General features: G+C 43.0%; 1 protein-coding gene across 1 annotated transcript in view; it reads right to left on the bottom strand.

The window, feature by feature from the left end:
* Positions 1–2,094: 2,094 nt before the first annotated feature.
* BZW1 (basic leucine zipper and W2 domains 1) overlaps positions 2,095–25,975 on the bottom strand; it is a 59,566-nt gene continuing 35,685 nt past the window's right edge. The window contains exons 3-12 of the mRNA XM_068245135.1: positions 25,722–25,898; positions 25,039–25,133; positions 14,651–14,716; positions 14,429–14,564; positions 13,338–13,447; positions 8,244–8,414; positions 7,984–8,130; positions 6,495–6,633; positions 3,623–3,745; positions 2,095–2,545 (exon numbers count right to left, since the gene is read on the bottom strand). Coding sequence (XP_068101236.1) covers positions 2,514–2,545; positions 3,623–3,745; positions 6,495–6,633; positions 7,984–8,130; positions 8,244–8,414; positions 13,338–13,447; positions 14,429–14,564; positions 14,651–14,716; positions 25,039–25,133; positions 25,722–25,898 — 1,196 coding nt within the window. The 3' untranslated portion in view covers positions 2,095–2,513. The remainder of the gene's footprint in view (positions 2,546–3,622; positions 3,746–6,494; positions 6,634–7,983; positions 8,131–8,243; positions 8,415–13,337; positions 13,448–14,428; positions 14,565–14,650; positions 14,717–25,038; positions 25,134–25,721; positions 25,899–25,975) is intronic.

Genomic DNA, 25,975 nt, shown 5'->3' on the forward strand with positions numbered 1-25,975 from the left:
CGGGGAAAACGGTATGTACATATTTTTTTTTTTTAAATAGTCCAGTGTGAGGCTGAAACAGTACTGGAATTCATCAGGGATAGTTGTAGCCCCTTTGTGGACACATGCCACCAATGTTTATTGCAACGTTGATATAATTACTCTGCTATATTTTTTTTAAATGTTCAGTAAACACATTGCAACCAAAATGATGCTTTAGAGGCGTCTTTTTGCGACTATAGTCAAGCACCTAATCTACCCTTCCCTTTCTGGGTAAGCTAATTGAAAAAGCCGTATACCTCCAGCTAGAAGCCAAAAGCCTACAAAACAACAGTTATGACCCATTCCAGTCTGCCTTCAGGAAACATCACAGCACTGAAACTGCCCTTATCCAAATATGCAACCACCTGCTCATGGCAAGAGACAGAGGAGAGTGCTCCATCCTGATACTGCTAGACCTTTCTGCAGCCTTTGATACAGTTGACCATGACATCTTGATAAACAGGCTACAGGAATACTGCAGCATTGATGGCATAGTTCTTCAGCGGTTCCAATCGTTCTTGAGTGGCAGAACCCAAAAACTGTCTATGGGACCCTTCCTGTCCACCTCTACCACTTAAGTATGGGGTGTCCCAGGGCTCAAGCCTTTCTCCCCCGCTTTTCACAATTTACATGTTACCGCATGGAAAACTAATCTAAAAACATGGCCTGACATACCACTGCTAGGCGGATGACACCGAACTATACATTTCCTTCAAGCCTGGTGTGACAGACCAAACTCCAACTATAAACACCTACTTACGTGAACTACAGCAATGGATGAGTGACAACTAGCTGAAACTAAATGCAGACAAAACTGAAGTCCTTCTGATCAGAGGGCAGCGCATGACAACTTAACTTGCAGTCTTCACCACTGGGAATAGGAGGCGCAGATCTACACAGCTCTGATTATGAGCGTAGCCTGGGAGTTCTAATTTATGGGGACTTAAAACTTCAGAACTCACATCTCTGCTGTGGTGAATTCATCCTATTTTCACCTGAAAAACATCGCAAAAATCAAGCACCTTATCCCCCCCCCCCAGAAGATCTACAAACCTTAGTTCATGCCTTCATTACTTCCCGACTGGACTACTGCAATGCGCTCTACACTGGCCTTCCAAAAAAGGACTTGTACCGTCTACACTGGCCTTCCAAAAAAGGACTTGTACCGCCTACAGCTGATCCAGAATACTGCTGCCAGACTCTTAACCAACCAACCCAGTCACAGGCACATAACGCCAGTCCTGCACTCCCTTCACTGGCTACCTATAGAATGGAGGGTCCTATTCAAGATTGGCCTACTGACATTTAAAATAACTAAATCTGGGCCCTGGATACATGAAAGAAATGTTGCAGCTGCAAATGAATCCCTGCAAGCTCAGATCCACAGATTCTAATCTAGTCATACCCAGAGTTCGAGAAACTTTTGGTCCCAGAGCCTTCGGTCATGCTGCTCCTATGTTTAGGAACTCCTTACCTCAACAGATCAGGACAGCTCAATCTCTGGACAAGTTTAAGTCCAGACTGAAAACCCACCTGTTCAGTTTGGCATTTGCAGAAATATAACTTTTGTTATGTGAATACTTCATCCTACTACCAACTAATGAATCTGAGAGAGCCTAAACGCTTTGAGTCCTATGGGAGCAAAGGCTCTAGAAATATTATTGTATTGTATAGTAACAACTGTGGTAGGGCTTCTGAAGGAAGAGAAAAGCAATGTCCAGCCACCTGACTATAAACAAGTATCTGATTCAATCAAGAGAACGGAGTAGAACTAGTGGTTTGGGCCCAGCTGCAGTTAATTCCAGCACCAGGCCGTATGGCTGCAGAAATACTCCTAAGAACCCTCTCCTGCATAGTTTTTGAACAAGGGATTTGCCAGGAGGCAGACAGGCTGCAGCTTTGCCCTTAGACGCTGTCAAATTTGAAACCACATGCCTAAATGAGAACCAGTGTAGTAGGGTGTTAGAAATTGGGTAAATAGGCTTTGATTTATAGAGGACTTAAAGTCATATTTTTAAAGCTGTAGGCATGTGAACCTCTGTGTGTACATTAAGAAATCAAAACCACAGTTAGTTGGTCGTCGAATATGGCATTTAATTTGCAAATATTTTCTCATAACAAATATACCAAATCATAGTGATTTTAAACTTTATTTTTAATAGAAAACCAGGGGGATAAAACGGACTGTTAAATTTTGAAAGGCCTTAAACATTATTACAGTAGAAAATACAGGAGGTAGAGGGTAACAAAAAATTAAGGACATGATTTAGACATTGCATGGTTACTTAAAACATGGGTTTGTTTTTTTAACCAAGAAAAAACAAATGACTAAAGGGGAAAAGAAGAAGACAATTATGAAGTGATGAAAGCCCTTATATCATGCTTGATACAGGAGGTAGGATGTAATGAACCAGAAAAGACACATAATCGAGTATGACTTTTTTTTTTATCTACAGCTCCTGTGTTTGCTTACTGGCAACACTATTGACAAATCATTCCACCTCTTCAGTCTCAGACTCGGACTCTAAAAACAAAGAAGAAAAAAAAAAAAAACGTATTGAATTACTAAATTACATGCACAGAAAATTGACTGTACTGAGTGTTTATATAAAGCCTTTACATGAATTCTGTCATTCAATAAGTACCAAGTTTTCTTAAAGAGGAACTGTCGGAAAAAAATCTTCAAATTTAAAATTTTAGGACCTCTAGAAATATGCCAGCATGGCCTTTATTCTTTATAAAGACATTCCCTGAAAACTGCACAAAGATGCTGGCCAGCCTTCCTGCTCGCTTTTTGGCAGTTGAACGGAGCAACTGCCATTCACTAAGTTTTTAAAAATAAAGAAACCTTGAGAAACACCACAAGAGAAGAAGGGCTAGTCCAAAATCTGTTGGTAATGCCATATTTCTACTACTTACTGTAAGTGACGGCAACTTAGGAGAAAAGTAATTTATGGCTCATTTTACTCTGGAAGAAATGTACTTATTAGTATAGGTTTACATGTATTTAAAAATGTTAAGATTTTTGCGACAGAGGTCCTTTAAAGAGACCCAGAGATGAAACAATGAGAATAGATACTTTCCTGGGGCTTCCTCCCGCCCCATAAACACGTCTAGGTCCCACGCCATCTTCCCGCGGTCTGTCGTTCAGCCCCAATAACAAGCTCAGTTATGTGATGCAGAGGCAAATCTAGTCATAGATGATAATGTCTGAGCAGGCAAGTGACAAATTACTCCCTAATGGCAAAGTACTGTAGTAGTAATCATATTAGACATTGTTCGACAAAGCAGCATTTTACCAGATTATGTAATTACGTTACGCTCTCTCCAATCACTTGTCAATCCTCCCACAACTACCTTTATCAAAGTCACTGCAGTACCCAATTACTGTATTGATAGGTTGTGGACAACAGGTCACTAGCAGATTTGAGTATAGTGATGGTATTTGCTGGAAAAATTATCGTACATATGGCAAGTTCCAGGGGAGTTTTGTATTGCACACCCAAAAAAAACCCAGAAACTCTTGCTAAAACCTTGGGAAACACTGTAGTATTTTGTATTAGAAAAAAAAAAAAAAAAAAAAAAAAAACAAACAAACTACCTTCTTCTGCATTCTTAAGCCATTCCACAAATTTTTTCATCTGTTCCAGAAAGACACTTTTTCCTTTAGCAACATGTGAGTCTTTATACCACTTCAGGATGGGCTCTTCACTTAAAACTTCAGCTGTGTGGAAAGAGGGAGCAATGGTCACATGAAAAACATCCTGCAAAATGGGTGACTACAGTGCATGAGAAATACTGTCAACATGCAGTCATGCGAGCAAGGTTTCAACATGTACATTACATGGAAGAAACCACAAATGCACTCTATACAGATAACCTGACAAGTAAGAATATTTACTGGCAAAAAGTAAACAGGTCCGTAGCACGCTTACAAAACATGCATTTGGGTGGCCGGTAAGCAAATTCTGGTTCTAAAATTATGAATACAGGATGATTGTGCTCTACAACTGCATACCTTGGTGTATGGAAGAAAAGGAAATGTGCCTTCGGACTTAAAGGAAACCTGATATAAGTTTTATACATACCTGGGGCTTCCGCCAGCCCCATACACACTTATCGCTGCCAAGCCATGTTCCACGCTTGCTCGGTAGAAGCCCGTTAGCTTGTCGGGGCGTACTGCGAAGGCCCGGCCAAGTGCGTGCTCCCCACCTTGCTCCCTGCTACTGCACAGGCCGCTCCCAGCCATGAGATGGGTGGGGGACATGCGAACTGTACCTGTGCCGTCTGGCACCAACTTGCCAAGCTAATGGGGCTTCTACTGTGCAAGTGATGAGGCGGAGAAAGATGGTGTGTGAGCGATCAGTGCGGAGGGAGCGGGAGGAATCGCCAGGTATGTATAAAACTTAAGTCTTTGGTACACTCATTTTTGATTATGTGCCTGGCCCGCTTCCAGTATATTCCTAATTGCTAAAGAGGTTTTTCACATACTCATTCTCTTGAACTTCAACACAAGCCAGCATCCTTCGCTTTAGGGTTGGCTTTAAATCAGTTGATTTGAAATACCTTCTCTCATGGAGCCCTTAAAGCAGGCATGGGCAAACTTGGCCCTCCAGCTGTTAAGGAACTACAATTCCCACAATGCATTGCAAAAGTCTGACAGCCAGTGTCATGACTCAAAGGCAAATGCATTGTGGGACTTGTAGTTACGTAACAGCTGGAGGGCAGAGTTTGCCTATGCCTGCCTTAAAGGCATCTCATTGGCTCTGAAATGCCCTCACTTAATCAAAGAACCAAATTTTGCATTATGAGAAGCATAGTTGTGCAAGTTTATGTACAAAGTAGTATTTCTGATGGTGAGTTTCTAGGATAACAAACCTTCATCCTAAAGGAGAAGTTGTAATTTGCAAACACATGCAATCAAACCACAAACTTCTTCAGTCAATGGGATTCACATTTGTCCATTTTGTCTCATGAGGGGTCTACTTCAAGGGTCATTAAAAACACATCCCTGCATCCTATCAATACAAGTCCACAATAAACCTTTAACTTTACTGAAATGGGTGGCTCCTCAAACGCAAGCTTAAAGGGAACCTAAACTGAAAGAGTTTAACTTACCTGGGGCTTCTACCAGCCTCCTGCAGCCGTGCCATCACAGAACAATCCTCTGGTCCCCTGAAGCGACTCCTTTTTGTTTTCGGCAACTCAGCAAGTCTATGGTTGCTGTGCCTGGCCTCACACGTACTCGATCAAGCTCCTGCTACCAGGAGTGTGCTGCACATGCACAGTACAAGAATAGTCACACTTCACATGTGCAGGATGCCAACGGCAACAGGAGCCTGATTGAACTGAGTCGCTGAGCGGAACTGGATGACAGTTCCATGACGTGGCGGGCACCAGTAGAAAACCCAGGTAAATTAAACTTTTTACATTCAGTTTAGGTTCCCTTTAGGTTCCCTTTAAGGGAGGTAGGATTATGCTGGCAGGAGTGAAGCGGGTTAGGTCTAAATACAATTCCTGTCCACTCAAGACTAACTTAAAAAAGTGTTTTTTATTTAGCTCCAATACTACCTCCTTCAGACATGGAGGGAATAAGCATCGGTTGTAAATTAAAATGCACCCCGTCCTGCTGTTCCGTACGGAAATGGTGCCAAATGCATGTGTAGTTATTACCCTGGTTGAACGTTGAGTAGTAGTCGCCGAATGAGGATTAAAATTAACACTAATTTGAGTTTGTTCAGGCTCTGAACTACATTGTGCAGAATTCAAAACACAAACACTAGTAATCACTCCCTGGTGCTCACCCTCAATAGTCCAAAATGCCACTCGGTCACAATAATCTTCACAAATACAAGGGAGGCAGTCTTGCTCAGCAATACCAGTGTATTGCACACAACCAGTATTTTGGGGTTTCCATTTTAGAGCATAAAAACCTTTGTAATAAAAATGACTAGTCTACCTTTGTAATAAAAATGACTAGTCTACCTTTGTAATAAAAATGACTAGTCTACAGGATTTTAGTCTGTCAATGAAAGCATAGATACCATGTTGTGCAAAATTAAAAACAATAATAGATTGGGGATCCCAGTGCATCATAAACAAGATTCTTTGCTTGACAAACAGTACCTTCAGACTTATAGCAGCCGAAACCTCCCTTGTTCATTATGAGTGGGAGTTTCCTACACAAAAGTTATTTTTCAGGTAAAAAAAAACTGAAAAAAACTCAGCCAGACAGAAAAGCCTGTAAACACCCCAGAGGAAGACATTGCAGGATTTACTGTAAGGCTTCCCCAGATCAGTAAACATCTGCGATGTAAGATAGAACACAAGAATCATCAACTGCAAAGTAGTTACCCAAGAAATCTTCATTGCCTTGGCATGAATGTGACCAACGTTAATGTTTCAGCTTTTATTAGTAACTTTTAAAACAAAGAATGTTGGGGGGGGGGGAGCCAGAACACAAATAATCTTACCTTTGTAAAAAAGCACCACAATTTTCTGGAAAGATTTCATGAAGTGAATGTTGTCATAACAATACTCCTGGATTTTCAGCAGCAAAGTCAGTTCAGACTGACCTTGTGTAGTAAAGGCAGCAAGGAGAGGGCTGTATTGCTGGGATGGAGGGAAAAAAAAAAAAAAAAAAAAAAGTTCTCTTTAATAGTAAGATTTTTGGAGTGTTATTATATAAAAACAGGGTAGCAACATCTCTACACACTAGCTTACAATCTGGAGAAGAGGTTTGGAAACCCTAGGTAAGGCAACACAAAATGGAGCCACAAAGTATGGGAGCACAGGAAAATCATAGCAATCGTGCAGTTATGAGCTTTCCCCCACAAATTGGCAACTCAAACCAATTTTCCTGCAGTTTTTTTCCTCCCGTCGGAAATTGCAATTGTGCACAAAACCACATTCTTAGAAATAAAAAGAAACGTGATCACATTGCAAAGCAATTACATTCTTTATTGGAAATAGTCCCTTATCGGTAATAAGTGTAGCAACTTGCAGTTAGAGTAGGAGCAGTGGATAAGGTGAGCAGCACAGAAGGATGTTGCCACACACAAGACAGGATATGAAAAAAAAGCACTCAAGCATTTTAATTGCCCCTTGTCTGAGGGAAGGATGGTTTTATGAACTTTGAGAAGGTTGACAGGAGGCAGTTAATGAGATATTGTGAAGCGAAAGTTAGAATTTCCAAACAGCAGTGAAAAAAAAATAAATAAAAAAAAAAAACCTTTAGGTACCATCTGAAACCAGCACCATCACCCCCTTTAACCCCCTTGCCGTTACAAGGGGGGCAGCGCAGCACTTTTTTCAATTTTTTTTTTTTTTAAATCATGTAGCGAGCCCAGGGCTGACAACGGGATTTCCTGCTGGGCTTCCCCGGTCGCCACGGCGACCGGGCGGGATGACGTCACCGACGTCAGAGGGAATCCCGATCCACCCCTCAGCGCTGCCTGGCACTGATTGGCCAGGCTGCGCAAGGGGTCTGGAGGGGTGGGGGGGGGCGGCGGGTAGCGGCGAACGGAGACTGCACGCAGCTAGCAAAGTGCTAGCTGCGTGCAGGAAAAAAAAAAAAATTTTGAAAATCGGCCCAGCGGGGCCTGAGAAATCCTCCTACGCAGGTTACCCCGAGCTGAGCTCGGGATAACCGGCAAGGAGGTTAAAGCCGAAAAAAAAAGGTTTTATACAGGAATTTTCTTGGAAGCTCCTAAGCAGCAGCTGATACTGCAGAGTTGGGCTACCAGTGTTATACACGTACCTAAGTGTAGGTACCCAAGTTTTAGTCGTTTAACACTTTAAAGCTTGCACACATTTAATGTAATATTGCACTTTTTGCCAAATCTTTAGATAATGCTCACAGAATTTAACCAGGTAAACTATTTGATCAGATCACTGAAGTCACTAACTTTAGTAAAACTTGTATTTTAGCTTGATTTCTAACTCTCCTACACACATGCCTACCTTCAAGTGTTTGATGGCTTGCTCTGTAACCAGCTCCTCTTTTTTGTTCCATTCCACACAGCTCATTATACTGGACCACAGGATGCCAATCACAGTCTGCTCAGAGATGTTGTTTTTCTTCATTTCATCTTTAACATATATACTGATCTGCAGATAGAAGGTAGGGAAAATAGCATTCAAAAAGTGGAACAGCTGCTAGCTTTATGAGCACACAGGGGTCAATTCACCTATTCTTTTTGCAATTAAAAACATGCAATTACCTCTTTAAGATTCTCTCCCCGTGACATCATTTCCTGTAGTTCTTTGTGAAGCTCTTTACGAGCACCAATTGTTTGTTGATTACGAACATATTCGGATAGTTCTTTTAAACCAGCATCAGTAAAGTATTTAGTGAAGTGTTCTACACTCTGCTTGTTTGCAGGAAACAGTTCCTAAGGAAAACAAAACATATCTAATTAACATGTATGAATACAGAATGAGAGCTTGGGCTAGAAAGAGTTCTTTGAAGGGATACTGTAGGAGGGGGGACGGGGGCTTGGGGGTGCCGGGGAAAGGGAGTTGAACTTTCCCAGGGCTTCTAACTGTCCCCCGCAGACATCCTGTGCCCGCGCAGCCACTCACCGATGCTCCGGCCCCGCCTCCGGTTCACTTCTAGAATTTAACACTTTAAAGTCTGAAAACCACTGATCCTGCGTTGCCATGTCCTCGATGCCGCTGATGTCATCACCAGGAGCATACTGCGCAGGCACAGACCATACTGCACCTGCGCAGTACGCTCCTGGTGACATCAGCGGGATCGAGGACACAGCAACGCAGGCGCAGTGGTTTTCAGACTTTAAAGTGTTAAATTCTAGAAGTGAACCGGAGGCGGGTCCGGAACATTGGCGAGTGGCTGTGCGGGCACAGGATGTCTGCGGGGGCCCATTAGAAGCCCCGGGTAAGTTAAACTCATTTTCCCCCAGCCCCCCTACAGTGTCCCTTTAAAGAACAACTGTTAGCCATCATATGCCCCCCCCAAAAAAAAATACATATGCAAGTAGATAAATGCTTGCTCTACTTACATATCAGATGTCATTACGGCATATGATGGCTAACAGTTGTTCTTTAAAGGGACACTGTAGGGGGGCTGGGGGAAAATGAGTTGAACTTACCACGTTTTGGTTTCTTTTAATTTTGAATGTATATTTTCCTGGCAGGGGCCATCTTGTGCCCTCCGGGTTAAAGAACCCCCCCCTCCTCCCCGCACGGATTCAGAGCACAGCAGGGAGGATAAAGGCAGCAGGCACATACTCACCTAATGTATCAAAGTTCTGGCGTTCCCATCTGTTCTCTGCACTACCACCGGAGGCAGTGCAGAGTATAGAAGGGAACTACAGCGCCTGGAACCATTATTCAGGGAGTCTGTGTGCAGCTCTTTTATCCTTCCCCAATATTCAGCACAGGGAAGAGGGAGAATTCTGCGGGCGGCAGATGCAGCAGAGAGGGAGCCCACATGCCTCTGGAAGAGGGGGCCCGAGGACTGACAGGAGACCGCCCCTGGCCTCCCTCCCTGCGCACTAACACGGCTGAAACAGAGTGACGGGGAGAGCAGGCTTCCAATCACAGCGCAGAGGTGAGTGACAGAGGCTTCAGCCAATCAGGCTGATACAGCATAGCAGGTCACTTCTCTTTTGCGTCTGTTAGTCTGCATACCATCTTAGAGCCTGGGGGCATGGGGAGAGGAGTACAGTAAAATTGATTTCAAAGTTTGGATTTGCCTGGTTAGCATCCACTTGACTATTGTAACAGCGTGCACTAGAAAATTAATTTTATTTAATGCCTAACAGTTACTCTTTAAAGCAAGAATGGTTACAATGTGGAATCTCTTACAGTAGTTATGGCAAATTCTATATCTACGTTTAATGGGGGCTTTGACACTCCTTATACAACCATGGCTACAATTACTGGGTAATTCCCAGCAGCTTTGAACCACAAATTTTACATGCTTGCCATCTGGAATATTTTTCCCCCTCCTTGTAGGGGCCAATTGGTCCAAACCTTGTAAGGATTTTTCGCCTTCCTCTGGATCAACTGGGCTATGCAAAGGTGAAAGCTAGCGTTGTCCCATATTCTCTGGTTGAACAGAGGTCCTAAAACTATAAAAAAAAAAAAAAATACACAAAAATAAAAACAGGACGACACTTCCAAACCATTTATGCTGCACGGACGCGAGCTTCTCGTCCGCAGCGGCAGCTGCTACAGCCGCAGGGACGCACTAGTCCCGTCCCTGCGACTTGCTGTGTGGGCGATTGGGCGGGCAGATGCCCATGATCGTGCTGTTGCTAGGAGCCAAGGGGGAAGGAAATAGGCTGCAGGGGACAAAAAAGGTCTCCTGTGCCAATCCATACATGTTCGCCAAGAATAAACACGGTTTTTGTTGAAAGTGTTTATTCTTAAACAGAGTCACCGTGATTCCTCCCGCCGCAGATTTCTGCCAGATCATTAGATTCCCATTCATTAATCTCCCCACAGCCCACCCGTGATGCAGGCTTCCATAGAAGCCTGCATCACTTCCCTAGTAACCTATGTAACGTACTTGTAGCTACATAGAATTTTGCTCAGTGGGGACATCTTGTGGCCAAATAGTAAAATTACATCTGACTTTAGGGAATAAAAAATAAATAAATGTAAGTCAAGAGGACAATATTATAAATTTATATGCTAAAAATTAGCAATGGATCTAAAAAAAAAAAAAAAACCTACCTTTATTTCCAAATGAAATATTGTCGCCATACATTATAATAGGGATATAATTTTAACGTTGCAATAACTAAGACAAATGGGCAAATAAAATGTGTGTAATTATGGTAGCATGTGGCATTTTAAAACTATAATGGCCGAAAACAAATTTTCCATTATTTTAATTATTCCTGGTAAAATGCATTTAGAATAAAATTCTTAATATAATGTACCACCCAAAGAAAGTGTAATTGGTGGCTGAAAAAACAAGGTATAGACCACTTTGTGATTAGTGATAAAGTTATTGGGGAATGAAAGGGAGGAGTGCTGAAATGGAAAAATTCCTCGTGTCCATAAGGTGAAAAAATACCCACGGGCTGAAATGGTTAAAGTGAACATGAAGGCCTGGTGCACACCAAAAACCGCTAGCAGATCCGCAAAACACTAGCGGTTTTTTAAACGCTTTCTTATTTTTATGTAGCGTTTCACCTAGAGTTTTGCGTTTTTGGGTAGCGTTTTCTGTGTAGTAGATTTCATATATTGTTACAGTTAAGTTGTTACTTAACAGCTTCTGTAACAAAAACGTCTGCAAAACCGCTCTGAACTGGAGTTTGAGCGGTTTGCGTTTTTCCTATACTTTACATTGGAGGCAGAAACTCCTCCGAAATCCAAAAAAATGCCTCAGCCCGGGAGTATGCGTTTCAGCAAAACACCTCCTGCCCTGGTGTGAACCACCCCATTGAAATACATTACCCTAGCGTATCCGCAGCCGCAAGCGGCTGTAAAACGTGAGAAAACCCGCTCGGTGTGCACCAGCCCTGAAACTAAAAAAACTTGATAGGACCATTTTCCACAGTGCAGAGCATGTGTCTTTAGCCTGCCATGCATGGCTAAAGGTATTCAAATGCCTTTTTTACTGCATGCCATCCAATTCTTTTCCCCAAACATGCAAAACGGACAGCAGTCTATTGACTTCACTAGGCTGCGTTTCCCCATCCAAATTCAGATGCTTAGAAACAGCGAAATGCAATTAGTGGAAACAGGCCTGTAATTGTGTAGTACAGGTTATAAACAGAACAATAGTATAGAAAAGAGGCTCATTAGTTTGCGTCAGATTGTTACAACTGCAGTTCAGAAACCACACCAAAGTTCACACTTGTAAATGCAAATCACGACCGCCTAGTGATTGCCATATTGCATTACTTTTTTCCAGCTACTGCATTTCACAATTCTTATTTCCAGTGAATTAGAATCATGAAGCAATCATTGAGGTAAATGCTGCATGCAGCACATTAGCGATTGGTGGAAACATGCCCCAATCGCTGCAGAGTAATCCCTTAGGCTTTGCTGATATCTGGCATTCACCGAATAGCAGGCAAAAAGCACCAGAGTATGAATGGGGCCTCAGTCTTTAAATGTACCAGAGACCAAATACAAGGAATTCATATTTACCCGGGGCTTCCTCCAGCATGTCTGAGTGCCTCGCCATCCTCCCGCAATCAGCCCCGGTAACTAGTTCAGTGGAGTCAATCGGGGTCTGATGCATCTGAACCAGTTACCTGCAGCTGAATGGCAGACTGCGTTAGGACAACAAGACTCAGATGTGCTTATGGGGCTGGAGGAAGCCCCAGGTAAGTATCAGTTCTTTGTATTACGTGGACTCTGGTCTACTTTAAGCTGAAAAGGAAGTAGTAATGACCTTTTGAACATTCATATAGAAGGGGGGAAAAAAATAAATAAAAAAAACACTTTTCAGGGAACCAATTGAATTGACAAGCTGTTCCACAAGCCATTCTACTTTCAATTACTTAGTAGGGCTACTACTAGATGTGTATATGTTCATCTTGTGTCACTTCAGGTACACTTTAACTACAGGTTCTCCCCTGCCCCCCCCCAAAAAGTAAATAAATAAAACCGGTTTACAGTGAACACAAGGTGAGAGTTATATGGAGGCTGACGCCTTTTTCTTTTAAGAAATACCAGTTGCCTGGCTATCTTGCTGATGCTCTGCTTTTAATAATTTTAGCCATTGACCCTGAACAAGCATGCAGCAGATCAGGTGTTTGACAATAGTCAGATCTGACAAGATTAGCTGCATGCTTGTTTCTGGTGCTATTCAGACACTACTGCAGCCAAACAGATCAGCAATGCTGCCAGGCAACTGGTATTGTTTAACAGGAAACAAATATGGCAGCCTCCATATCACTCACCTTGGGTTTACTTTAAGGGAGCTGTGGCAGTGAATTTACCTCTATGAGGCAAACAAGAAAATTAGTACTCTTTGCTGTAGGCCCCTCAATTATATTTATTGGTGCAGAATATGCTCTTTACAGATACCTTTCTAGGAACCCAAGGTGAGAAATGTATGGAGGTTGCCATATTTATTTCCTTTTAAATAATACTAGTTGCCTGGCAGTCCTGCTGGTCTATTTGGCGGTAGTAGTGTCCGAATCACACACCTGAAACAAGCATGCTACTAATATCAGAAACATCTGTATGCTTGTCCAGAGTCTATGACTGAAAGTAATAAAAGCAGGTCAGCCAGGCAATATGCATTGTTTAAAAAATAAAATGCCAGCCTCCATATGCATCTCTCGTTGAGTTGCCTTTAAAAATGTCAAATGAAGTCTACTTACCATGAGCCTATTGTCCATGTTCACTTTCCTAAGGCTGGCAGCTACTGCATTGATATCCTTTTCATTGATCCATGATTTAAATAATTTTACTGCAAAAGCAGCTGAAACGCCTAGCAAAACAAATTGAGAACCATGAAAATAAAAAATAAAAAAAACACACAAACAAAAACACTGGCTCACAAACTGTATCGGTGCTGCAATAATTTTTGTTCTCGATTCAACTGAGGAGCACGGGTCACACTTGGGGAAATCGCATGCAGTTTTCCCTCATGTGGAATCACACCAGACGTGACAGCCCATGTTATTCAATAGGCTGGGTCAAATAGGTGTAGTGCCTGCATGCGGGTGGGGGACTTGGTACCTGCATTTAACTTTTTTGCACACAACATGCAATTCCTACTGCAGACAGTGAGCTGCAAACTCCAGGGGAAAAAAAAAAACTCCCTAAGTGATTCTCACTACTTAAAGTGAATCAGAGATTACTATGAAAGATTTTATGCATACCTGGGGCTTCCTCCAGCCCCATCTGCCTGGATCGCTCCCACGCCACCGCTGCGAGAACCGGGTCCCCGGCCTTACGCCGGTCAGGCCTAGTCTAGCGTAAGAGAAGTGCGCTCTTTGCGTATCTCTCCAGCAGCTGCTGGAGAGATACGTAGAGGGCGCACTTCTCCTGCATAGACTGGCTATGATGACGTCAGTGGCGGGACCCGGTTGTCGTAGCTGCGGGCAGTGGACGACAGCAGCCTGGGAGCGATCCAGGCGGATGGGGCTGGAGGAAGCCCCAGGTATGTATAAAAAAAAATTTGTCATTTCTGGTTCCTTTAAGTGTAATACAGCCTCAGAACCTGCTTCTGTATAATTACACTGTCAATTTAGGAGGCCATCTTGTGGGGTAGAAGAGAGGAGTGGAGAATTTGACAGAGCTCAGGACCCTGCCGGAATGGGTACATAGGCAACTAGAAGAAAAAAAAAAAATTGGCTAGGGTCACATTTTATAGCGTCAAGCATCTTCCTGTGATCATCTCATTGATTATTTTTAGTTTAAAAATGTAGGATATGCAGGAGTGCACTGGATTATGAACACCACTTACCCTCTTTAACCAAATTCTCATTATAGAGACTATTAAGAATGGATGCAGATAGGAACCCATTGGCCAGAAGAACACCAGTAAACATGGCCAGCTTATTCCTCTCAGACTCTGAAAAACCTTTCAGAAACAGAAATAGCTGCAAAACAAGAGTATCAATTGTAATAATTGCAGAAAACACATTCCAATACAACATACAATCGCAAACTGTGCTGAAAGGTTTACCTTTTTGACCTCATCTTCAAAGCCTTTCTCCAGGTACTTGTAACGTCTGATTAGTTTGTTGAAAACCTACAAAGAAAATTATATATGAAAAAAATATATATGTATACCATATATACTCGAATACAAGTCAACCTCATGTATGTCGACTCCAATATTCAACCCTCTTAAGCTGGAATTTTTAATTGACTCAAGTAGAAGTCTACCCAGCAAAGTTAAAGAGGAACTGACCTTAACTTTTCACTATAACTCTTAGGTCAATATACCAATAAATATGGGTGTTTTTTAAAAAAACATATTAGAAAATAAGTTATGATTATACAGAACCTGTAGCCACGCCCCCCAAGCTTCTGTTGCCGCAGCATGGCCCCATCATGCACAGAGTGCTCTTTTGCTGGCCGGATCTCGCTCTGTGGCTGCAGTCTTCTGATATCTCGTGATGCTTCCTCCTTAAGCATCACGTGATGGCACGTCATTTACAAGCGCTGGTGGCTGCTTCCCCCCAACTGTCTCTGCTCAACATGACAGCTCTGCCGCTTGCCCGATCTGCCCTAAATCATGGTCGCATAACAGCACTGCATTTGTTTGTTTGTCATTCCCGGTGACTGGAGGGGGGAGGGGCGGCGTGCACTCTTCTCCAAAATGTGCTCACTCAAGCTGAGCAGCTTATGCTGCTTTCTCCCTGGGCTGGAGTCGACAGACAGCAGAGGGAAACGCAGCTCCAGCCGTTCAGATAGTGTGTGATGCTCTCTCCCCCCTCCAGGGAAATTCAAAGGCTGAGGCTGCCGTGGTAAAGTGTTTTTTTTTCTTTGAACTTCCTGATTGTGTCCAGAGCTAGCTAGGGAGGAGGGGAGAGGGGGTTGACAGAGTGTGTGTGTCTTTGACATTTTGTGTGTGAGTGTCTGTGTATGTGCCAGAGAGACAAGGCATGTGTGTACACTATATGTGTATGTGTTCCCAGTGTGTGTGTGTCTGTGTGCCAGAGAGAAAGTGTGTGTACAGTTTTTGTATGTGTGTGCCAGTGTGTGTGTCCACAATGTGTGTTTGTGTGCACAGCATATATATGAGTGTTCCAGAGTGTGTGTGTGTGTATGTGTGTGTGTGTCAAAGAGAAAGTGTGTGTGTGCGTGCTGTGTACAGTGTGTGTGTGTCCACAATGTGTGTTTGTGTCTGTGTGCACAGCATGTGTCTGTGTGCGTCCATAGTGTGTGTGTGTATGTGTGTGTCAAAGAGAAAGTGTGTGTGTGTGTGCTGTGTACAGTGTGTGTGTGTGTGTGTCCACAATGTGTGTTTGTGTCTGTGTGTGTATGTATGTACCAGAATGTGTGTGTCTGAGTGTCCACAATGTGAGTGCCAGAGTGTGTGTGTCTCTGCGTGTCCATTATGTGTGCGCCAGAGTGTGTATGTGTAAGGCCCAGTGCACACCGAGCGGATCTTGATGCGATCCGCTGGCCGCATCCGCCTGTAAAGCCGCTCGGGTAATGTATTTCAATGGGCTGGTGCACACTGGCGGTTTGAGGTTTTTAGCAAACTGCAAACGTGCCTCTTGCTGCACGTTTGCGTTTTGCTAAAAACCTCAAACCGCCGGTGTGCACCAGCCCATTGAAATACATTAGCCTTGCGGATGCTCAGGCAGATGCGGCCGGCGGATCGCATCAAGATCCGCCCGGTGTGCACTGGGACTAATCTCTGTCATCCGCACCCAAAACCGCTAGCGTTTTGTGTATCTGCTAGCGGTTATGGTGTGTACTGGGCCTCAGGGCCCTTTTCCACTACGGCGTTTGCGATGGCTGAATCGCAAAAACGCAAACCGCTAGTGATTTTCAAATCGCTACGGTTTGTTTTTTAATATAGGAATCGCAGTAGGCCATTTCCACTACCGCGATTCTTTTTTTACTCAATCGCGATCGTGCCCGGAAAAATTATTGCCGCGATTTTGCTATGCAGTGCATAGCAAAATCGCCATCGCAAACGTTGGGTAATCGCCGTGAAATTTAGCACTATTGCTGAATCGCTAGCATTCAATGCGAACGCTAGCGATTGCTAGTGGAAAAGAGCCCTCAGAGTATGCGTTTGTGTTTTTTTGTTTTGTTTTTTGTTCGCTTGTTTTTGTATAAAGACATGCTTTCCGGGATTGGGGGAGGGTATTGCCCAGGCTGGAGCTGATTGGCAGAAGTGCCGTTTGGGGGGGGGGGGGGGGAAGGAGAGGGGGGAGAGTCCATATAAGAGGTAGGCTTTATGGGGGGGGGGGGGGGGTCTGGTTTAGGCTACAAGTTGACTTTTTATAGGGTGGTGTGAAAGATCTTCCCTGCTACCAGGGTAGAAAAAAGTTTCACTTACCTGGGGCTTCCCCCAGCCCCCTGCAGACGTCCTGTGACTGCACTGTCTCAAACCGATCCTCCAGTCCCCCGCAGGCAGCTAGTTTCGTTTTCGGGCCAGTCTGCATTGCTCTGGTCATGCACTTACTTGATTGAGCTGCCACCGTCTTGCCCATGTGTGTGATGTCATACGTGCGCTCGTACTAGGAAAGTACGTGGGGTGTGCGTGTATGGACAGGGGAATGCGGAGGGACAAGCGGAGGCCTGGGACAGGTAATGTATTGTCACACTGGGCACATACTTTATTAGGAGGGACGTTGCCGAGGCTATTAGGAGGGACGTTGCCGGGGCTATTTAAAGTATTTATAAAGTGCCGACATATTACGCAGTGCTGTACAGAGTATATGGTCACTAACTGTCCCCCAGAAGGGCTAATCACAATCTAATCCCTACCATAGTCATATAACTCTGTGTGTATTGTGTAGCGCATATATATGGTTTTGGGATGTGGGAGGAAATCGAAGTGCCCGGAGGAAACCCACATAGACACAAGAACATACAAACTCCATGCAGATAGAGCCCTTGCTGAGATTTGAACCAGGGACCCAGTGCTGCAAGACGAGAGTGCTAACTACTACACCGCCGTGCTGCCCCAAATCTTGGCTTATAAATCCTGGGTTACAAATCTTATGGAGTTGGTTTTTGTTGTAATTTGTGGTGGTCGTTAGTGAATTTTTTAATTCATTGTAAGTTGCTAGGTCTCGTGTGTGGGAGATAACTTGCATTTCATAACGGATTTAGATATGTGCATTGTGTAAAGCTGGCCAAACATCTGGAAACTTGGCAGTCAATCGACCATCTGATTCCACTATTATAATCGAATGAAGATTGGTGCCACCAAAAGCATGTCCAATTGACGATGCAACTAAAATTTTGTGTAGCTTGTATCGATCAGGCATGCTGGAAGATGTAGGGCCAACAAGCTCAATCTGGTGCGCAGCAGAAATGTAGTGGGATATTGTGATGACAAACATGACGGAACCCCCGTGGATGACCCCTCCTTCCCTAGTGTAAAATGTGCCCAGTGCGGTATACTGACAGTAGAGGAATAACCACAGAGGATAGACAAGATACAGAGAAGAAAAGTGACAGGCTGGAAAACACAGCAGACATTACATACACAGGCGCAGCCAGATGACATCACTGTAACTGTACACTATCACAAGCTAATTTGCCTACTGATTAGAGAAAGGAGCTGCTTGAGGAAGGAGGGGCTGGAGGACGTAGAATTCAGCTGAATGGCACTGTAAACTTGCCAACCAACATATGTCTCCACACTGCACTAGAATGCAGTAACAGAAATTAGGACAACTAAAAGATGTATTACAGCAAACATATATTTTTATTTATTAAAGCAGTATTATGCAACACATCAGATATTTTTACAGCATAAAATTTTAAGGTCAGTTCCCCTTTAATGGCTGCACTTGGGGCACAGGAGTGGATAATGACTGCACTACATAGAGTATTGCAGCCATCAACCCATCCTGTCCCCTAAGTGCAGCCAATACCTCCTCCAGACCCCCCACCCCCCCCAGACCTGTTTTCTTGGCATTTCCTTTCCTCAAAGTATAACTTCCCACAGGGTAAATTGCTGCAAATGGGAACGTCACTAGTACACACATTACTCAGTGTTGTCCTTGACTCATGTATAAGCCAACCCCTATTCTTTTATGAAGTCAATCAGACCTAAATTTCTAGACTTCTACTCTAGTATACATGTTAGGTCAAAAGTTGCAGCAGTACAGTACATTACTATATAGCCAGGGAGATTAGCTGCATGCTTGTTTTTGGAGTTATTCAGACACTACTGCAGCCAAACAGAACAGCAGGACACCAGGCAACTGGTACTGTACAAAAAAAATAAATAAATATATATACACACACACACACACACACACACACACACACACACACACATATATATATATATACATACATACATACATACATACATACATACACACATTCTTCTCACTTCAGTTGTCCTTTAAAAAGGGACCCTGAGCACGTGATAAACAAACCTTAATACATCCTATATGGCTTAATGGCCACCAAATCAAAGGGAATTTGGGCCCCCGCATGGTGGTTTAGGCACTGGATACACGTTCGTTGCAGCTATAGCGGTGCTCAGTGCATAATTTGGGCGCCGGCTCCAGTGTTCACTTTTTATATAGCCAGAACTAGGTGAATGTTGGTGTAGCGGGAATGAGCGGACTCAGTTGAAGCGCTGTAGCAGAAATGGGCATTTGCTATACTAGGAAATGGGTGCTAGCTATACTATAGCTGAGCACCACAAGTCGAGGTGGGTGTTCGGCTATAGTATAGCCAAGTGCCACAAATATCGGAGGACACAGCGGAGGAACCTCGGGTAAGTTAACATTAAAGAGAATCTGTATTGTTAAAATCGCACAAAAGTAAACATACCAGTGCGTTAGGGGACATCTATTACCCTCTGTCACAATTTCGCCGCTCCTCGCCGCATTAAAAGTGGTTAAAAACAGTTTTAAAAAGTTTGTTTATAAACAAACAAAATGGCCCCCAAAACAGGAAGTAGGTTGATGTACAGTATGTCCACACATAGAAAATACATCCATACACAAGCAGGCTGTATACACCCTTCCTTTTGAATCTCAAGAGATCATTGTGTGTTTCTTTCCCCCTGCATCTCTCATGCACTGAAGTGCAAACAGCTTTGCCCTTGTCTGAATTTCCTCAGTATGTAAAAGCCCAGCCAGCTCAGAGGACGATTTATCCAGCTTGAAAAAGATAAGAGAAGAGAGAAGCTGCCCTAATCTAAATAATACACAGGCAGTGTGCATAGAGGGGCCTGAAAGGGGGAGTTCATAGCAGAACCACAACACTGAAGAACTTGGCAGCCTTCCAGACACAGGCTGACAAGTCTGACAGGGGAAAGATACATTGATTTATTACAGAGACTGATAGCAGAAAGTGCTGCAGTAAGCCAGAACACATTAGAATAGCTTTTGGAACTTGTAGGATGATAAAAAACAGGATGCAATTTTTGTTACGGAGTCTCTTTAAAAGTAGTATGGATGGTAGCGTTAAGAGTATGTGGGGAAATGTTAGTCAGAATTAGGTTAGTTAAGGTCACAGTGATTTAGACGTAAAATTATTTTCTACTATTGGCAATACCCAGTGCTCAAATGTTCAGGCACCCTTTTCAAAATGTACGCACTAATCTGTCACCTGTTGACCACTGCAGAGATAACTTTGTACTGACACAATTTATGGAAAGGGTAGGAGGCGCCCGGTGAACGTAATGGTATATTTACTCTATACGGTAGGTATAGCATTCAATAGGAAAATAGTGTGGTCCTACCTTCTAGATGTCCCCTCTCGGGAAGTATACAAACGGAATTTTTTTGCTTTCGAGATTCTATTTATTTTGCATTCAAGACAATGGGTTTCACGGTCAAAACCGCTTCCTCAGGTCAGTGACAATGCCTTCAAAAATCATCAAAAAAAAAAAAACACACGGCACTCAGATAATCAGTTTCCAAAGCATAAAAGCATAAAAACATAAAAAAAAGTGGAAAAACATGTAAATATATGTATATATGAACAAACGTAAGAATATAAATATATATAAAAAAATATATAAAAAAAAAAATCACACATGTAAAAACAAATATATATGGCAAGAATATATGAAATATAAGCAGCACAAAACCAGCAGTAAAAAACACACAATAAAAACACATCAGGCGCCCTCTAGCACTGGCTGTTTGTGCCTGAGGTCATATAAGGATCTAATTAGGGTTGAATGATAAGTTAAATTAAAAATGAATAATAATAATAACAGGGGGGTAGTGTATTCAGTATCTGATATCCAATCCTGAATATGTTCTGATATAAACTAGCGCGTCAGAAGTGTGCATGGGGGCTGGGTCTTTTGGCCCAGCCAGTTATAATTAGAGTGCATTTAACCACTTCGCGTCCCTGGGGTTTTCCCCCTAAAAAACCAGAGCAATTTTCTACATCTCACACTCCTCCCATCCATTTGCCAATATCTTTATCACTACTTATCATACATAAATGGTCTATACCTGTTTTTTTCCGCCACCAATTAGGCTTTCTTTGGGTGGTACTTTTTGCTAAGAATTAAATTATTTTCTATGCATTTTAAAGGGAACAAGGGGTAAAAAATGAAAAAAAGTCATTTCCCAGTTTTCAGCCATTATAGTTTGAAAATAAAAGTTGCCGCTGTAAGTTAAACCCACACATTTTTCCATTCGATCTGGGTATTTCACCATTTAAAATTCAATCCTAGTACAATGTATGATGACAATAAATTATTTGGAAATAAAATGAATTTTCTCATTTTGTGTCTGATTTTTATTTAGTTTTTTTTCCTACTTTATAGTTTGATCCTCCCCCCAGCTAGCCAGATGTGCACCTACATACGCCTCCCTCCCCCACAGTTGGTCAGATGTGCCTCTGGATTCCCCCCGCCCCCCAGCCAGGCCTTAGTACCCCTCCCCCCACAGCTAGCCAGATGTGGATATTTATCTATTCCCCCCCCCCCCCAAGCTGTCTGGTTGTATCTATTCACCCCCCCCCCCTTCATAGCCAGGTGTGTGCGCGCCCCTTTACCCCCCCCCCCCTTGTTGATCCTGTGTTGCTCCCGTGCACTGCCCCAACCCCCGTCCCACACCGCCCATAACCCCCGCGGGGCATCCATTTTGGAAAAGGGACTGCCCTCTGTTTGGACAGGAGGTTACTGGGGACCAATCAGGAAGGTTGTCGGCCATCTTGGCAGTGGCAAAGGTCTTAAAAGGACTGTGTAGAGCGGCCATGTTGCCTGGGATTAAAAGTTGGATCACGGTGGCCATATTACTGGAGGCAAGTTTATAGAAACTATACTGGGGCATAGGATAGGATAGCATAGCATAGAATAACATGTAGCTGTATATTAATAGAGGTTATTTCACCTCTTTTAAGGATCGGGGGGAAGTAAGGGGGAACAGCAGCTAATGTAGATTACATATACATTCTCTCATATCTATATTTATGCATGTACACATATATATATATATATATATATATATATATATATATATATATATATATATATATATATATATATATATATATATATATATATATATATATATATATATATATATATATATATATATATATATATATATATATATATATATATATATATATATATATATATATATACACACACACACACACACATCATGCATGAGAGAACTGTAGTATTAGGCTGATGTGTGGGTTCCGTTGCCCTCTAGTGGAGCAGCACAGTAGTGCAAGCATTTGTAAGGAGCAAGGGAATTCCTAGTGGTTATAATGATACTGGACATATGTGAATGTGGGGAAAAATAAAATATAAAGGGAAAAGGGGGGGGGGGGGGGGGGGGGAGGTTTGGGGTGTTAATCCCAGGCAACATGGCCGCTCTACACAGTCCTTTTAAAGAGGAACTGTAACGGCACAACGTCCCCCGGGGGGTACTCACCTCGGGTGGGGGAAGCCTCAGGATCCTAATAAGGCTTCCCATGCCATCCTCCGTCCCTCGGGGGTCTTGCTGCAGCCCTCCGTACAGCCGTGACGTAATATTTACCTTCCTGGCTCCTGCGCAGGCGCTCTGACGGCTGTCGGCTCCGAAGTAGGCGGAAATACCCGATCGCCGTCGGGTCCACTCTACTGCGCAGGCGCAAGCCTCCGGTGCCTGCGCAGCAGAGTGGACCTGACGGAGATCGGGTATTTTCGTCTATTTCCGAGCCGAAAGCAGCCACAGCGCCCCCGCTGGAGCCAGCAAAGGTAAATATTGAAATTACAGTCGGGCCTGTCGCCGGCTGTTCAGAGGGCTGCAGCGAGACCCCCGTGGGACGCAGGACGGCGTGGGAAGCCTCATTAGGATCAGGAGGCTTCCCCAACCCGAGGTGAGTACCCCCCAGGGGATCTTTTTGAAGTTACAGAGTCTCTTTAAGACCTTTGCCACTGCCAAGATGGCTGACAACCTTCCTGATTGGTCCCCAGTAACCTCCTGTCCAAACAGAGGGCAGTCCCTTTTCCAAAATGGACGCCCCGCTCTCTACACCAAGTTTAAGGGCTGCTTACTGCCACCAATCACACGGGACATCAGCACGGAATCGCGTAATCACGCGAGACTTCGCCTGCCCAAGATCTGCGTACTTCCCCTATTTAATACACCGGTGGCTGCCGTTCGCATACGGCGCCCGGACTATCAGCAACTCCTTTTTTGAGGTAAGCTCTCTCTTCCACCTTGGCCATCTTCAGGGCAAAATGACATATGCACCCCGGCGGGGAGGGCTGTCAGCAGATGCACGCACCCCACTCCTCCTGCGGGGTGACTCTGCACATACATAGATACACACTGGTAGTGTAAGGGTGGGTGGGTACAGACCTATCGTACCACTACTACCCAGATCGAACTAAATCTCCCACACACATTATAAGGGGAGCGATCCCAAATGGGCTCAAATGTGTCTATTGTTTTTATGGAGGAATGTATTTTAGATGTAATTTAAATGCACTCCAATTATAACTGGCTGGGCCAAAAGACCCAGCCCCCATGCACACTAACTCCTGATGCGCTAGTTTATATCAGAACATATTCAGGATTGGATATCAGATACTGAATACACTACCCCCGTTTTTATTATTATTATTAATTTTTAATTTAACTTATCATTCAACCCTAATTAGATCCTTATATGACCTCAGGCACAAACAGCCAGTGCTAGAGGGCGCCTGATGTGTTTTTATTGCTGGTTTTGTGCTGCTTATATTTCATATATTCTTGCCATATATATTTGTTTTTACATATATGTATGTGGATATATATATATATATATATATATATATATATATATATATATATATATATATATATATATATATATATATATATATATATATATATATATATATATATATATATATATATATATTTTATTCTTACGGTTCATATATACATATATTTACAGGTTTTTCCACTATATGTTTTTTATGCTTTGGAAACTGATTATATCTGAGTGCCGTGTGTTTTTTTTTGATAATTTAAGGCATTGTCACTAACCTGAGGAAGCGGTTTTGACCGTGAAACGCATCGTCTTGAATGCAAAATAAATAGAATCTCGAAAGCAAAAAAATTCCGTTTGTATACTTCCCGAGAGGGGACATCTAGAAGGTAGGACCACACCATTTTCCTATTGAATGCTGTACCTACCGTATAGAGTAAATATACCATTACGTTCACCGGGCGCCTCGTACCCTTTCCATAAGTTTACCAAAACCCCTAGCCTTAGGGGGAGATCCACATCGGGCACTTTCCGATAGATAATTTTTGGAGCAGCGACCAGGAACAAAGGCCTAGTGGGGACGGTACTTCCCCACAAGCGAGCACGAGTGGTTGCCTCACCCAGCAACCCACTCTTGTGAGTATAAAATCTATTGTTTTTATTATATATTCCCGTACCAACTAACGTACTGCGCCAGATTGGGCTCCTGGACCCCATGTGCTTTCTCTTCCACTACCTCTACTGCCACAATTGCTTCTGAGTAGTAAAGTGAAGAGCTGAAAGTTTGACACCTTAATAATGGGAAGGCAATTTTAAGAGAACAAAAATCAATGCAGTGTGTTCGACTTGAATGCCCAATCTTTTACAAAAATTGCATCACAATGAGAGGCTAGTAATGCGTCTGTACATCCTTGGTTCCGAGCTGTCCCCTGAGAATTACTGGGCGGGTGACAGTAACCACGAAAGTGTATGTGGCTTTAGCCAGTTACTTATGAGCCAAAGGTGGGGCTCCTAAAGAAGGGTGAATAATAAAATATATGTGAAAAAAAAAAATTATGTACATTACAAATTCCCTGCTTGATTTGTTCCCATGTTATGCGTGGCAAAAAGCGCATTAACAATTTGCACAGTTTTCTGCAGTATTTTCATACAACTGTATGTTTCAGGTTTATTTCATATTCCTCTATACCACACCTGAGCAAACGCCTGCATGGTCTCTAGATCTTCTTGTGCTGAAAATACACAGACGTCAGTACGGATCACGTCATCGGCCAGAGTACCGCCCGGTGCTATAGGGAAAATCAGAAACATTAGCCAATTAATGAGGGTCAGTGCTCAGAACTAGAAATGACTGAAAAATATGTTATGACAGCCAGGCACTTAAAAAGGAAAATTAAATAACTTTTCCCACAAATAGGAGAGTGTCATAACAAAAAACACTGTAGCTGTAATATACAATTTTCTGTTTTCTCCCCTTTGCTGTACCTTAAAAATGGTGCCCCGTAACACACTGACAGCATTAGGCTGCACAATAGTTAATTGTCGCTGCCTTGTGAAGTTGTGTAGTCTGAACTATTCACACCCAGAAACAAGATAGAGGCACAAGAGACAGCAACTCTCGCTCCTGTTCTGCCCCAGTAATAGACCACACATATAGCAACTGTTGGGCTCGGATCCAAAGGTCGTTTTACCTTTGCAACGGCAAACATCCAATGAACTACTGCTATGCACACACATGCATGGTGAGATGGTGGGAGCACAGCAGGAGCGGAATATTCTTATCTAAGAGGGAAGTATGTTTCTTATGTTAGGATCTGCATCAAAAAAAAAAAAAAAATAAAATAAATAAATAAATTTAAATGTACATGTTTCCATACCCAGCATTCCGCCAGCGACCAGGATGTCGAAAAGTGTTTCTGCATAGCGACGGTAGTCTAGTTTTGCTCCAGAAGCATCAAGAAATTTTGCTACTGCTTCCAAATCGTTGCCAGTTTCATTTAAGCCTTGAATAATACAGTCTTGAAATTGGGTGGGGTCAAACCTCTCCTTTTCATCTAGGACAGAAATAAAACAGTGTTAGAAAGACTGTTCTGTAAAGCACTTTCATGAAACAGGACAATACTATTTGTTG

Source organism: Hyperolius riggenbachi, chromosome 7 (assembly GCF_040937935.1).
Source record: "Hyperolius riggenbachi isolate aHypRig1 chromosome 7, aHypRig1.pri, whole genome shotgun sequence".
NCBI lineage: Eukaryota > Metazoa > Chordata > Amphibia > Anura > Hyperoliidae > Hyperolius > Hyperolius riggenbachi.